The 15,482-nt window shown below is 42.1% G+C and overlaps 1 protein-coding gene across 1 annotated transcript in view; it reads left to right on the top strand.

Annotated features, from left to right (window-relative positions):
- Positions 1–6,648: 6,648 nt before the first annotated feature.
- Positions 6,649–15,482, top strand: part of CFAP74 (cilia and flagella associated protein 74) — a 37,836-nt gene continuing 29,002 nt past the window's right edge. The window contains exons 1-11 of the mRNA XM_066203149.1: positions 6,649–6,817; positions 7,200–7,290; positions 7,725–7,871; positions 8,072–8,170; positions 9,612–9,716; positions 10,848–11,021; positions 11,614–11,724; positions 12,925–13,027; positions 13,774–13,931; positions 14,436–14,643; positions 15,047–15,229. Of these exons, the coding sequence (XP_066059246.1) occupies positions 6,673–6,817; positions 7,200–7,290; positions 7,725–7,871; positions 8,072–8,170; positions 9,612–9,716; positions 10,848–11,021; positions 11,614–11,724; positions 12,925–13,027; positions 13,774–13,931; positions 14,436–14,643; positions 15,047–15,229 (1,524 nt within the window). The 5' untranslated portion in view covers positions 6,649–6,672. The remainder of the gene's footprint in view (positions 6,818–7,199; positions 7,291–7,724; positions 7,872–8,071; positions 8,171–9,611; positions 9,717–10,847; positions 11,022–11,613; positions 11,725–12,924; positions 13,028–13,773; positions 13,932–14,435; positions 14,644–15,046; positions 15,230–15,482) is intronic.

Raw genomic sequence — 15,482 nt, 5'->3', positions numbered from 1 at the left:
ACCTCCTGTGCCTGGCGAACTCCCGGGATCTCCGGCGGCTCCCGGGCACCGCGGCTCCCGGCACGGGGCCAGGGGGACCCGGCCACGGGGCTCCTCGGGACCTCGGGTTCATCCTGACTTGCAGGTCAAACTCGGTTTTCTCCTCCATATTCGCTCTTTCCTTCTCTCCTCCTCCGCCTCCTCGGCTTTTTGGTGCTGTTCAATCTCGAATGACAATTTTAAAACCAACCCACAAAGGAAACAGTGTGAAGGAGACATTTTCAAGAAATTATATCATAAAACAAAAATGATTGTTGCAGGTACCTTAAGTTAATGAAAGGAGGCACCTGGGGTAGAGTGTTGGATTCATCTTTTTGTCTTCTTTAGTTCTGTATTGTTATTTAGTACCAACATTTTAAATGGCTACTGAGGGGTGGTGGGTGAGGGGAATAACAGCTCCGTGAGATCCACGAGAACAGATGTACACAATACACACACAAATGTAATACAACAAATACAAGCATGTCATAAACCTGTGAGGATGATGTAAGGGGTTATTTTCTTTCTGATCTTTTCCTCCCTCTGCCCATTTCAATGGCAATCCTGAAGCTAACATCCAAAAAGAAGGAAAAGACACAAATTTTAACTTAAGGAGTCGGCTTATTGCATGATATTTTTTTAAAGGACGTAAACTAAAAAGAATTTAATGGAATTTACCTGGTGACACACAGAACAGAATGGTTTTTTTTCTCCATGTAACCGAACACATTCACACCTTTTGGGAATTTTCAGTTGAGATTTTTTCATATTTTTCCTACCCTTAAGGCTGAGGCTCCAGTGGGCTATGTACCTTTACTGAGAATTCCTCGGTGTTTTTCTCCTCTGTCTGGACAGCTGTCAGCTAATTTACTAGTGAAAAAGAACAGTTTTCTGTGTCTTCAGCATATATCTTTTAAAATAGCCAAAAAAATTCCACAGAGGCACTTTGTACATTTGGATTGTGTCCGAGTAGATTTATGTGTGGATGACACATGTAAGTGTGTGTATTTGTGTGTTGATACAAGCACGCCATGGTAACACATGTTCTGAAAGGACAGACTTTGCTACAAAAGCGACCATTGACACAAGTAAAAATACAATGGCGATCCTAAAAGTCATGTAAAAGTTCTCTCAGATAAATAAAAGACATTTTATCTACAATGGCCTTGATTATATCCTCGTATTATAAAGAGGAAGGACAAATGTTTGGTCATTTAGCCTTGGATTTACATACAATATATATTTAAAATAGACTGGTACATATATATACACACATATAAGCACAACCCATTCAAAATAAATAACTCCTATTGCCAAAGGGAAGAGAGGAGATAAAATAATGAAGATCAACAACACATTTAATTTCCTACAGTTCTGGCTAAATATCCCAAACTCATTACACTCAATGACAGATTAAAATTGCTAAGACATAGATTAAGAAACTATTAAAATTGCTATTAAAACATCAAAACAAAACAAAATAAATAAGCTCTCCAAATCTTTCTCATCTAATCCTCTTGAAAATAATTAAAGCTTTCCTTTAGCTTTAGCTACCGGCTGGGAACTGTCAAATAGTCTTAAAAAGATGGCCCATGATACTCAGTGTTTCCTAAGCCTTTTGTTCACTCTAACAAACCGCTGCTGCTCCTCAATCCCTACAGCTGCAGGCACCAGCTTCCATGGAAATGTCCATCCCATGCTCTGACCTTGCACGTGGGGCTCAGCAGGATGCCTGTGGGATCCGTGTGGGATCACTGCAGCTCCAGCAGGACCAGGATGGCAGGTCAGAGTTACACAGCTTGGGGCAAACCTTCATCTTTGCTGTGGTAAAGCTGCAGTAGGTCTGTGAAAGCCACACAGTGGTCCTTAAATCTGTGTTTCTGGAGAATTTGTCCATGCCAGGTCAAATGCTAATGGGCTCCACCCACACCTGGACAATTTTACAATGACATTTAATCATTACCATTTATTAAATCATTAGTTGTTATTACTGCTGTATCAGCAATCACTAATTCTTGAAGTATTTACCCTACTCAGGCAGTAATAAAGGTCACAACTTTGAAGTATATCTTACTACACTGAGGCCAGAAATCCACATTTCAGTATCTGTCAAGTAGTTTTCTTCTGGAACAGGTAACAGGTATGAATTTTCCCTGATCACAGTCATCCATACTCCTGTAACTGCTACCATACAATCATTTATTGGATGGTGTAATTTGATGGGATGGAGGAGAAGCATGCTCGGTGATTTGGGCCAAAAAAGAAGTTTTCAGTCATTTATTAGTCAGGATTTTGAAACTGTATCAAAAGAACATTATTTCAATTTATTTTACAGTTGCACTGCATTACCTGGTATTCTTAATAGATCATTTTCTAAATAGAACAGGTGGTTTTACTGCCAGCAAAATAAAGATGTCATATTGTCACATATAATTTTTAGAGGCAAAAAAAATGTACCACAGGGATAATGAGTCTCACCCTCCCATGATTCCACCTAAGCAGCTCGTGAAAGACTGTTGTGGCAACATCGCCAAATGTCTCTAGATATATAAATTACACACATATGCCTATTTTTGTAAATGAGATTTGGGAATATCAGTAGCAATTGCATGGAGGGAATATTTAGCTCGTTTCAGAGGTTGTATTGCACTTGCACTGTATGAACGTCCCCCAGCCCCAACACAAATGTGTCTGTATTTAATCAGTATCTGGATAACCACAATATTAATTTCCCTTTCATCTTAAGTGCTCAGAATATAGTTTTTATCTGTTTCTAAATGTTCTGTGGAACATCTAGTTCCTCCCTCAGCCTGCATAATTTTTTTTATGATCTTGAAGCACACTGCAACCAGACACTTTGCCCTCCTTTTCTTTTCTTTATGCAACAGATTTGGGATGAAATTCCCCACTTTGGCCCCAAGCCACGGCTAATTCCAGGACCAGGACGATAGTTTTACCCCAGATGTGCTGCTCTCAGGGGTGCACTCCCAGCTGGTGCCATCCCAGGCCATTCCTCCATGAAGTGCTCTGATAACAAATGCCCCTCTCGTTTTTTTTGTCCATCCATCTGTAAGGATGAGTCACTGGGAAGATGTTCATCAATGTTTGCCATTATTTACAGTCCGACAAATCAATGTTGGCCGTTGTTTACAGGCCAACATCGATCCCTATCAAACAACAGGGGCAGACAAGCCGTGTTATGTAATTGATATGAACCACCCTGCCAAAATGCAGATTCCATTATTGGCATGTCTTCCTGCCTAAACGCCAGAAAGCTCCATATATGAGCTCCTGTCACCTTGGAAACGTTCGGGAGGGAAATGCCAACTGCCTGTGGAAGCACAGTATGCAGCCATATAGCAGAGTGAAGTGGCCAGCTCTGCTGCCTTTCCAGCTGATCCTGAGGTGGTACTGCAGGAACTTCACAGAAATGCCTCTGAATTTAACCTCGTGGGAGCAAAACAGCCGGGGTTTAATTTGGATCTGCTCACTCTGTTTCCCAGTTTCTCCAAGATGGATCACTGGGGTCCAGAGCCCACAAAATCTGGAAGAGCTGCATCAACCAAAGCCTTTTTTGTACATTTCCTGGAGCTTAAATCTTAAAGATTCACTGGCTTTAAGCTGATAGACGTAAGTTGTAGATTGGGAGATAAGAACTTGGCTGGGGAGCCGTAATTTCCTTCAGAGGAACTGCAGATATCTTCTGCCTTCTCCTATCTATATGAGAGAGAAAAATCTACATTGGCTTTCCCTAAAAACATTATACACCTGGCACAAAGCCATGACCCTTGTTGATGTTTTTATGAAAATAATTCAGACAGTTGTAAACTGGGACTGAAAAAAGATCCTGAATAAAAAAATCACAAGAAATTGGCAATCACTGGTATTTCCAGGTGTTCTTCTGAGTGTTTTCTTGAGAGGAAAATCCATGCTTGGATCTTTTTCATCCCGACTTGAGGAGTGTGGGAACTGGCAGGTTCAGAGTTAACACAGTTATAACTATTCCAGATCTGCAGAGAGAGCTATACAGTTAATCACTGCATATTTTTAGCCTACATCTTGTAGCTTTAATCCTGCAAATGTCTGTATGTAATTTGTTTTATGTAATATGAATAGATGCCATAAAATCAAGATTCCACCATTTATAGAACTAAGAATGTCCGTGTATTTCTCAAGATTGAGGACCTATAACAGAAATGTGGGACAATGAACTGGCCACTGTAGAGTAATTTGTACTCCATACTGTGTGTGCCAGTGGAAATAAATGCTCAGATTAGCAGCATGTGCTTGTGTGCCTGGGATCAAAACCTAGACCTCTACTCTCATAGCAACGATAACAATTACAGAAATATTGCTTACAATTAAGGAACGTTTTCAACTAAATAAAACTGAGAATGCATCTGTCTCTGTGTACAGATCAGGGTGTATTTTGGTGCGGTTGATGTCTCAGTGTTTTAATAACTGAATCCCTGTGAATTTTTGAATAGCTGGCTTTCTCTGGCACGTCATCGAGGCCTAGTGCCAAGAGTGAGGGAACAGGGATCTGCTTTGCCCTGGATCCAGCTGCACTGGTCCTTGACTTTGTCAAGGTAATACAAGGAATAGAACAGAAAGGAAACCCAGTTAATTACCAATTTAGAGCTAAAATCACAGAACCATAGAATGGCCTGTGTTGGAAGGGAACTCAAAGCTCACCCAGTTCCAATCCCTGCCATGGGCAGGAACACCTCTCACTATCCCAGGTTGCTCCAAGCCCTGTCCAACCAGGCCTTGGACACTTCCAGGGATCCAGGGGCAGCCACATCTTCTCTGGGCACCCTAAATCTGGTACCTGGACACTTGACGCCAGACACACAGGCTCAGGAGACTCCACTGCAGAACAGAATATTCAAACTGATTCACTTTAGGAACACAGACATTCACTTAGTAAATCACTGAAATATCATCTGAAGACTTTTCATGTAGTGTTTTAATACATATTTATAACAATTACAGAAGTTCATACAGAACCTCTAGAGCTGCAGTTGCTGAAGCCAGAGAAACTGTTCTGAATGTGACATAATGGGCAGCACGAGCAGTACATGATTTCTGCTGTAATAACCTTTAATTAGTAACTAGTGGTGAAATCCTTTCGTCAGGATAGTACAGGCTTACTTCTAAAAAGACATTTAAGACATTAAATCCTTTTGGACTGAAACTTGGAAACCTTCAGTATTCTAACATGAGTGCTCCAGCCCTGGCCCTCGAACACCAGACCCCAGCCCAGGGACCCCGGCCAGGGACACCGGACATCAGCCCAGGGACCCCGGCTTTCTAACACCGGACATCAGCCCAGGGACCCCGGCCCGGGACACCGGACATCAGCCCAGGGACCCCGGCTTTCTAACACCGGCCATCAGCCCAGGGACCCCGGCCCGGGACACCGGACATCAGCCCAGGGACCCCGGTCAGGGACACCGGCCATCAGCCCAGGGCTCCCAGCCCGGCCCGGGCCGCACCACGCCGCGGGCGGGGGTGTCGCAGCGAGGCTCGCCGGCAGCGCCGCCCGGCGCCCGCGGCGGTTCGGGGGCGGTTGGGGCCGGGCGGGCGCGGCGCCCCCGCGCGCGGTGGTTGGCGCCGTTGCCGCGGCAGCGCGGCCGGCGCGCTGAGGCGGGCCGGGGCCCTGAGGAGCCGGGCCGGGGTCCGGGCGCGGTGAGCCGGGAGGGGACGGCGCCGGGAGCACCGGGTCTGCCCCGGCGTGTCCTGTGGGAGGGTTCGGGCCTGCTGCCGTGCTGCTGTGCATCTCGGCCTAAGTTACCCCAAAGTTTGTTATTTGGGAGTTGGAGCCACACAGCCTCACAACGCAGTGGTTTGGCTGAAGGCGTTCGGGCCGCTGCTGCATTGGCAGCTCGTTTGATGTTTGTGCCGCTTCTTAGTGCCACCAACATCTTTAAATCAGCAGCCCAGCGTAGGAATCCTGCTTGGCTTTAAGGTGGTTCCCATCATTTGCTCATTCCTCCATACTTCAAATCCTGGGATGTGTTTTCTCGGCTCCTTAACTGGAGAAAATAGATGCTCTCTTCTTGTTGATTCTTCTTGAGTTCTGCAGAAGGATTTACATAAACGCACTCAAAGCTGAGCCACCTTCGTTAAAATTAATCATATGTACAAGTCTCTCTGTGAGTAAGATGTGAAATGCTCAACCATGTGGTAATAACTCATTCTGGATGACATGCAGAATTTACTGAATTCTAATAAATTGTGACAGCATTTGGGAACAGTTTGCTTTGCATTGGAGAACTGCACAAGACTCCAGAGCAAATAGTGTTTGTTGGAGTTGTGCCCAAAGCATTTGGGGTAAAGTCATGGTGTAAGTGGATAAAATAGATTCAGAAGGTTTGTTTTATTACTGAGATGATTGTTACAAAAAAAAAAAAAGAAAAAAAGTAGAGTTCTTGCTTTTCATTAAGAAATGTATTATAGTTGATACTCAAAAGGTGTAACTAGCACAGAGGTATGTGGTTGTATCCAGTTATTTCACATGCATTAAGTCTGTACTGAATGCTGTGAATTCACCTCCAGAGATAGTCGCCACTATTGCAAGTTGTTGGACATTTGGTGTGAAAAACATGTTCTTCTTTTTAGTTAGCCTGGTCATTTGGAAGAACTGCCAGCATGGAAGATCATGAGATCAATTATAGTGAGGGAGAACAGCAAATATCTCCTTTAGTGTTTCTAGAGGAGGAAGAAGAAAGACAAGAAGAGGAAGAAAAAGAAGATGCAGCTGGTCAGCTCCCTGACATTGAAGAACACTGGAAAGGTGAAAATGAATTGTTTTGGTAACTCACAGAAAACTGACATTAATGTAAACTTAATGTAAGAGAAACATGTTGGATCGTTGGCCAGAACCTGACAATACATTATCCTCCCTTGTCCCCCTCCTTGTTCTTGTCTGGGATTTTCCCACATAAGTGGGATTCTTGGTGACACTTCCACATGAAGGAAGAGAACATTCTCCTGTTCATTGCAGGTGTATAATAGTCCTGTGTGTTTTGCCATATGAATTTTTTAATGTATGCTGCAGTAATGCTATAAAATGTCATTTCCAATTCTCCATGCTGTGACTTGACAGCAAATATAGAAAGCTTTGCATTTTAAAATTCAAAGTCTCTCTATTAAGCTGTTGTTTCAATGTCTGCTAGAATATGAGCTGGAAGAAGATCTGGGTGGTGGTGGCAAGATGGAAAACAAGGACACTTCTGAAGATGTTGGAGACCACTCTGATTCTAGCACGTAAATACCTTGTTCCAGTTCAAACAGAATTTCCTCTGTGGTGCTGAGTAACCAGCTGCGTATGACATGTCTTAAACTAGTTTAAAATGTTCCTGTTAAAATTGTAGACTGTTGTTCAGGAACAATAAATTGCAAAGCCAAGGTGGGATCAAGAGGAGCCACAGGCATTTTAAAACAAGGCACATCATTCGTGCTTTAAATGAGGGTATAAATGTTCAATATTAGATATCCACTACTGAAAATTCTGGCTTGAGTCCATGCATGCAAACTTCCTGTGCTGTTTGTATTCATGCTTTTCCTTATTTATAATGGTCTTATTTGTAACAGTTCTGTTAGAATAAAACAGAAAGCAGGGATGTAAGGATGTCAGACGAACTTCGTGTAACTACAGTTTCTCATTATGTTTCTTTGTTGGTTGTGTGTTCCAATTCAAGGCAAAGCTCAGAACACTCCTTGGGCAGCGTTGGCAACATTCAGCCTCTGAAGTCTGCAGACAGAATTCGCTTATCAGTCTTACACAAAAAGCTCCAAGTGATCGATGTTATGGTCAGGGGAAAGGAACTGGCAGTGGAAAACACCAGGTTAGTGTTTAGACAAACATGATGCATCAGCACAAATCACCAGCAAATGCTGAGATACTGTATCCATTATAAACACTAGCATTTATAGAACTACATATCTGACAGGAATCCTGGCTGTGAATCTTGCCCCCAAAAAGAAGAGTTTCACTGGGAAAAGAAAAGAGTCTACAAAACATAAGTGATGTGTTTGTTTCTTGCAGTGACACGCTGAGTGCCTGTCGGCTGCGGAGCAAGATGCTGGCAAAGCAGCTGGATCATGTAGACATGGAAATAGAGAGAGAGGAGGAGGCTGGCAATGTGTAGGTAGAGAGTATTTCTGGGTACCAAGGATTACAGGCATCCACTATGTTCATCTGTGTGTAATTAATGAGATAAGAGCAAAAAGAGGTGGAAACTTGGGAATGGGTAGGAAAGAGGCATATATTTTAAAATGTAACAACAAGTATTATATCAGCCTAACCCACTGCTGTCAATTATGTCTGTCAGGGTCTCAGTCTTCTGTTCAGTCTGATGAATCAAGGTGCTGTGGCACTCCTGGAGGTCATGGCTTTGCTTCTGGTGATTACTCAGTCAGGATTTATATATGTGTGCCTGTGTATATTTTTATAAATACACACATACATGTGCCATTCCTTTCTTGTGTTGTTCTGGGATGGAGGAATGCCTTTCAGGAGTAGCTCTGCATGCAGGAGCTGCTCTGAAACACTTGTGCTATCAAGTGGGAGGCAATTTACTGTACTCTTCACATTTGGTTTAAATAGAAAGCAGTGGGTGGCTTGTGTACCAGGAGCCAGAGGCTTGTGAACAAACTTCGCAGCTGCATTTCTAACCTGTGTTAATCTCCAGGTTAGAGCAGCAATGAATGAGAGAAAGGAAGGCAGGTTAACTGCCAGAATGGAAGAGCTGCTTAAACAAAACTGATGAGTTGATGCAAATGAGCCTCCTGAGGTGGTGCAAGTGGGATCTCAGAGACAGTAACAAATCCCAGCAAAGACAGAAAAGCAGTGTAGTGTTTATCCTTATGATGGGTCACATGGAGAGGTCTAGATATGGAAAAAATAGCAATTCTCCCAATCCCTTACATTTAGCAAGTGACTAGTGGAGTGAGAAGGTTTGATGGATTTCTGGCTTATTAAGTTCAAAGTCTTTGTGTTTTAGCAATAATGCGAATCCTGGCTGCCATTAGCACTACCAATGCCAATACAGAAATGCTGAATTTAGAGCAGTAGCTGCAGGTAGAAGATCCAATTTCCATTTAGAGGATGGGAGTTTATGTTGAGTATAGTCAGGCCACTGTCTGTGGATCCTGTAGTACACTGTCTGCTAGTTTTCCTGGGGAGAGAAGGAAAATAACTGTGTGGGAATGCTGCAGTTGTAGGCTAAGTGTATGGAATATTGTAGTACCATTTTAAAAGCAAAATTGGTTTAGGTTCTCTAGGTTCACCTACGCTTATCTTCATGAATAATACTACTTTTATCAGTTTGAGAAGTGAACAGTTGCATTAAGCTTCTGGTCAGTGCTTTTGAAATTCTCATCTGTTCCTTTCAACCAGTGTGTAAGTGTTTAAAGAAAGCTCTGCCTCGGGAATGGACACTTGGAGGGTTAAACAAGAGGCTGCATAAATTGCTGGGATTCTGATGAATAAACCTGGGGCTTAGAGCTGTGCTTTATTCTTGCTGGTCTTGCAAGGGGGGCTGCGTTCACGTTTCTTTCTGATGGGTTCTCTCTCACGCTGGCAGTGCAGCCGTGTCCCGCCTGCAGGCCATGAGCAGCCGACTGTGCTCTGAACTGGAGAGGGAGAAGGAGAGGGAGCTGACACTTGCTCTGGCACAAAAACAGAACTTGTAAGTGAGGGAATGAAGAAAGTGTGAAGGGACTCAATTGTTATTGCATTCTTCATGTGCTGTTGGGTGGTTTCGAAAGTTAATCAAGAGAGAAATTGCTTGTAAATACTGAACTATGTCATTTTAGAGCAACTTTTAGCCTGCATGGTTCATTCCTTAAAAAGTTGGCTGCTGTGGCTTGGTCCTCAAGTTAGTTTTACACATGTAAATAAAGTTTTGATTTTATTATGAGAGGTGCATAAATTGTGACCTAAACAGGTCTCATTTGAAATGTAAAATAAGCTGGACTAAAGTAAATCTGTCTGTGCATGAGCATAAATACTTGTAATTTATGCCTCTTAGTGTTTTTATAGGGCATACAGGAAAGGATAGAAAATGAGCATGATGGAGACATTGTAGCAGTACTGTGTATTTTTATGCCAAGCTAATGTTGCTGCTTGTAATTGATTGTTCACACATAATAAATTACTTCTTTATATCAGACAGAGTAAAACTGTCTTTTGTAGGAGGCAACAGGTGAGGGTGTTTGTATTTTGGTACCACAGGTACATCAAAGGAGGAACACAGGCACGAGCTTCTAGCTGTGATTAGCCAAGTGGTTAACCAGAATACAGTGTGTTCTGCTGCAGTGTTGTGTAATAGCTTTAAAATGCTTGACTTGTTTATTGTGTGATTAGCAATACACAGAACAGATTAATGTACTCAGCTCTATCATATCTGGTTCCTTCAGCAAAGCACAAAAGAATAAAAGATGGGGCCTGTCCCCGAAGTAATTTGTTGTTGAAGGAAAAGCTATTTTTAGAATTTTTCTTGGTTTTCATATTTTCTTCTAGGTAAATGGGAGAAACACAAACTCGAGGGTTTTTTGTTTTTGTTTTTGTTTTTGTTTTTTTTTCTTTTTTTTGACCAATATTTTTGATGTCTTGGAAAGGGATGTGCTATTAGATATGAGCCTTAGTCTAGAACACCTGTGTCGGTAAAAGGGTTTGGTTCAAAATATGTTTTAAATTAATAAAGGAAAACATGATTGCATATTTATTTTCCCCTTAGAGCCTTCCCTACTCAATACACCACCTTAAAATGAAAGAGTATCAGTATTCCAGTGAAAACAATTCACACTTTTTCTTAAAGGGTTGAGCTGTGGCAGATAGAAACTGAGCAGGCAAAATACGACATTCTCCGTGAAGAACTTCAAAAAGATGAGGAGGAGCTACAGATGCAATACCAGGAGGAGAGAGAAGTGAGGATTTGGAAGGAAAAAATAACAGCCCTGCAAGCAGAAGGAACACGTCGGACTCGAGAGAAGTAAGAGCCTCAAAGTCAGAGCCTGCTGCCTTTCTTGTTTTATTTTCAGCCAGTTCTCTGCTGCAGGTGCTGAGATTAGCTAGTTCAAATACTGGTGCTACTGTGTGTCTTAGCTGGGTGTGCTTCAGGAATAGTTCATGAGGAAATGGAATTAAAATAAGAATTGGCCACGGCCTTGCAGTTATGCAGGTAAAGATTTCGGATCTATGGGAATAAACTTGTTAATGAAAAAGCTACGAATGCAGGGGTTTTATCACAGGAAATGAGGTTTATTGGGTCAGACTGGCTGCATGTGTCTGCAGTGCTGTTGGACCTTCTGGACTTATGGTGAAGTCCATTGAGATTTCCTGGAGCAGAAGCAGACACCAAAAAGCACAAAAGTGCTCTCCAAAAGCCGAGCAACAATGTGTCAGTCTGTGGCTTTTTTGAAGTTTATCACTTTGTCTGTAATATGGGGGATGTGGGGAGCAGACAAATGTCCTAATTTCAGCACATATTTATAAACATCCCAACCCCACCCTGAGGCCTCATTGTGTTGGAATCAAATTTTTCTTAGTCCTGCTGCAACTGCTGGCTTGTCTGTGTTTTGCAGAAGAGAGGAGAAAGCCCAGAGAGAATGTGAAGAAAGAAATAAAAAACTCCTTGAGGATGCCAAAAGGAACCACAAGAAAGCAGTCTGCTTCCTGAGGCAAAGCATGGCAAGGTGGGGCTTCACTTCTTTCCTGTGATACATACTCTGCTGGGCAAGGCTTTATCCTCCAGTCTTTGTAAATTAATGATTTTTCTGCAAGGTGTGTCTTCTGTTGCACCTGGAAATCTCTTGCCAGGTACAGTGAATCATTGAGATCTTCCAGAGCACAAAAGGATGTGGAAAGAAGAAGATCCACTCAGTGTCCTAGCATGGCCTCCAGTTTCCCTGGAGTCTTTGTCATGAGGGCTCTAACCACTTGGGGGCATTGATAATGATTTGAAGCATTTTATTTAAGTTTATATTTATATATGTGTGCCATTAACTGAAGTAGTATAACTAAAATCCAAGTTAAAAACCTGCCTTATGCCGTTCTATGTCCCCTCAGAAATGTGGTAAAAAAGCATCAATGGGTTGATGGGCCATTTCCTTGTGCTCGTGCTCCGGTTGATTTTAAATTAAATGTTCTTTTGTAGGTTTATGTTATTACTCTAGTGTTGAATTATTTTGCTGCTGAAGAAACTGAACATTTGTTCCTTAATTTTACATATATGCAAATATATCCTAATATATAAATATTAGGACTTAATTGTAAAATGATTGAAATAATTGTACTGTTTCTGTGATGATTTATTTTTATTAGATGGTGTGTACAAACTGATTGTAATTAAGAAAAACAAAATGAAATAGATTTTTTTTTCCTTGACAAATGTATCAAACACATCAATCTTAATTCTTTTACTGGTTTCCCATTATATCAGCTGGAATATTCCCAGGTTTGTTTCCTGCCCACATATTTCCAACTTGTAGAGTTTTTAAGGTTTATTTTTAGTGTGGGTACATGTGCTTGGCTTGTAAAAGTTTGCTACATAAGGTTTATATATTGCTTATATGAGCAACACCTGAATTCTTTATTTTAGCAGCCAGTCATATGTCATAACATGAAACACATTCTTCGTATCCAAAATTTAAAAAAAAAAAAAATTAAAGTTGTTGAGCAAAATATTTGAAAACCTGTTGGCACTTGGAGCTCGAGCAGTGCCGTGTTTGGAGGAGTCTCCAACTGTTCCCCTGTGCCCAGAGCCAGTGCCCACCAAACAGGGGTTCGCAGCACCAGTGCCTGGGGACATTGGCAATTACTCCTTGTCAGCTCAGACATGCTCATACCAAGAGCTTTCCAGGATGAGAGCCTGAAAGATTTTACTTTGCTTACAGAATTCATGAAAAAAATGCAAAGGAAGAAGTGAAAGCTCGGGAGCATATGGAGAGAAGGATACAAGCTGTGCTTTCCCTGAAAACCAGCATCACTTCCAACAGGGTACTGCTGCTGGGCTGGGATGGGGATGAAGTCACTGACTTGGGAGACTGCTGGGTTCGAATGCAAGTCACTTCAGTTCTCCTTGCAGAGCTGTGTGGGGATTTTTGATCAGATCACTGACCAAACCCCTCAAAACTGGGGAGAGTTGCACCATTGGAGGGATGGCAGGAGATCTGTGTGGGCAGGTTTTGACACTTCTGCTGATGCAGTTTATTCTGTCAACAGTCTAAGTCGTTCTGGGAGGGGAACTCTCTGGGAAATAATGCATACTAAAAACAGTTCTCTGGAAGTTCAGCCAGAAGGATTTCCAGTTATTTGGATCCCAATGCAGAAATATTCCACATGGAGAAAACATATGGAAGAAAAACAGTTATTTGAGAATTTAAATAGTATAAATTAGGAATTTCTGAGCTATGCTGCTTTGCTTTTCTATTTATATCCTGTAGAATCTGAGGGAATGATCTTAATTTAATCCTGATTTGTTTTGAACTGTTATCTTTCCACATTCTTTCCCTGAGCAGCATTCTAGGGGCAGGCTGGATGGGTAGAGAAGTAGCCTGGACCTAGAAAGAGCTTTCTGCATTTCAGCACCCCATGACTGCAGAGAGTATTGCAGACAATACCTTCTGCTTCAGAAACATCCACCATAAATGTATACTTGGAATAGGGGACCAGCATTAGATTCTCTGTTTTATAGTCTTTGGTATGTGAATCAAATATGTAACTGGTTTGTGTGACTTTCATAGGAAAGGCTCCAAACTCTCCAGGTTTTGAACAAGGCAAAGGCCTTGGAGGCAAAGGTGGAGGAGATGAAAATGAGGGAGGCCATCCTAGCAGCAGGAGGCAATGTTTTCAGGGAAATTTTTCTCCATAAACGACAGCAAGAAAATGAAAAAAAGAAAGAGTGAGTATCATATCCATATCAAACTCTGCCTGCCCCCTGGAGCTCAGTCAGATCCTGAAGGCAGAACATCTCTGATGGTGCCTGGAGGGGATGAACTCCCTCTCCCACTCTGTGTGACACTTGCACAGACTGTTCTTGGTGCCCTGAACTCCTGCCTTAGGGGCGCTCAGAGCACCAGAGCTCTGTGGGTGTTCCGTGATCGACTCCTCCAGGAAGGGAGTTCAGTGACCCTAAACTGGAAACCTAAAGTAACTGTCCTTCTTCTTCCCCTGAACGCTGTGAAAGTCTGTATCAGCCTTCTAAAACACTGTAACTGAGTATATTTAGTCTGCAAAAATGTATAAACAGCCTCTGAATCACTTGGTGTCTTGGCACAAATTACCACTGAACCCAACTTAAAGACTTGCTGTTTAGCTAAAAGGCTCCAATGGAACTGGGATGTAGTTAATATCATTGGTAAACAACCATGGTTGGGTTAATATTTCTTACAACTTTGGATTACAGAGCTTTTAGAGAACTCCAGAAGTCGAGAAAAATGGAGATTGTGTCTCGAATTTTGCAAGAAAGAGCTTCTATTCACAAGCAGAGAAAAAGTCAGTCTCCTACTAAGGCAATTAAGCTTCGTGGTAAACTTGTGGATCCTTTACTACAGAGTAGGGAAGCCTGGCAAAGTGAGGAGACTTGTAAACATGCAGATGGAGAAACATCACAGGTAAACAAAGGCCTAGAAATTAACTCTCTTCAGATTGTTTTGTTTTGTTAAACATGAGGTCATTGAATTCTATTTAAAATAGCACAGGCTACAACCAAACATGAGACAGTAGAGGACAGGTGGAGAGTAATTTTCCCATCAGATCTCTTAATATCTGTTAGTTTCCTTTTTCTTGAAGGAAATACAGTGACTTTTGACATAAGATTTTGTCTGTATTCAGTGTTTTAAGAGGGGATTGGCCTAAGTCAGAATCTTTGGCCTCTGAGCCAAAGGCCAGGAGGCCAAAAAGCCAAAGACCTGTCATTTGTGTGTTAAAAGATCAGTTATCTCTGATAACTGTTGAAGTAACTGTTCCTTAGTGATTTTTAGCTGTATCTTCAAGACTTGTGTTCTTTCACCAAAGTCGTGGCGTTCTCCATCAGTTCGTTCCTTGGCTGGGGAGGGAACTGCTCCCCGGGGAGAGACTTCTGAGAACAGACCCCAGGAGGTGCCCTGGGAAAGTGGTGATGAGGACACAGAGAGGGACAAGACCCTCCTGGTACCAGAGTTCCCAGGACTTTGGAACCAGGAATACGACTTGCACAAGGTAAATCTTGTGGTATCTCTTGTTAGAAACAGAAAGGAACCTTGCTTGAAACCAATAATTGTGTATTTTGCAGTTAAAATGCAGACATTATGTTATTACATGGATGGAGAAATTCAGATGTGAGAACATCTGTCACTGCTGTTTGACACTGTTCTGAAGGAGTTTGTTCCCTCAAAGAGAAAACAGTACTTCAGGTTAAGTGCAGTAATCTGTGAAGACATGAATCACATTATGTTAAATTGTTTGTGTTTAA

The sequence above is a fragment of the Chamaea fasciata genome, unplaced genomic scaffold, assembly GCF_029207755.1.
Source record: "Chamaea fasciata isolate MVZ Bird 193981 ecotype frontalis unplaced genomic scaffold, bChaFas1.0.hap1 SCAF_23, whole genome shotgun sequence".
Lineage (NCBI taxonomy): Eukaryota > Metazoa > Chordata > Aves > Passeriformes > Sylviidae > Chamaea > Chamaea fasciata.
This window is presented reverse-complemented; position numbering and strand designations above follow the sequence as displayed.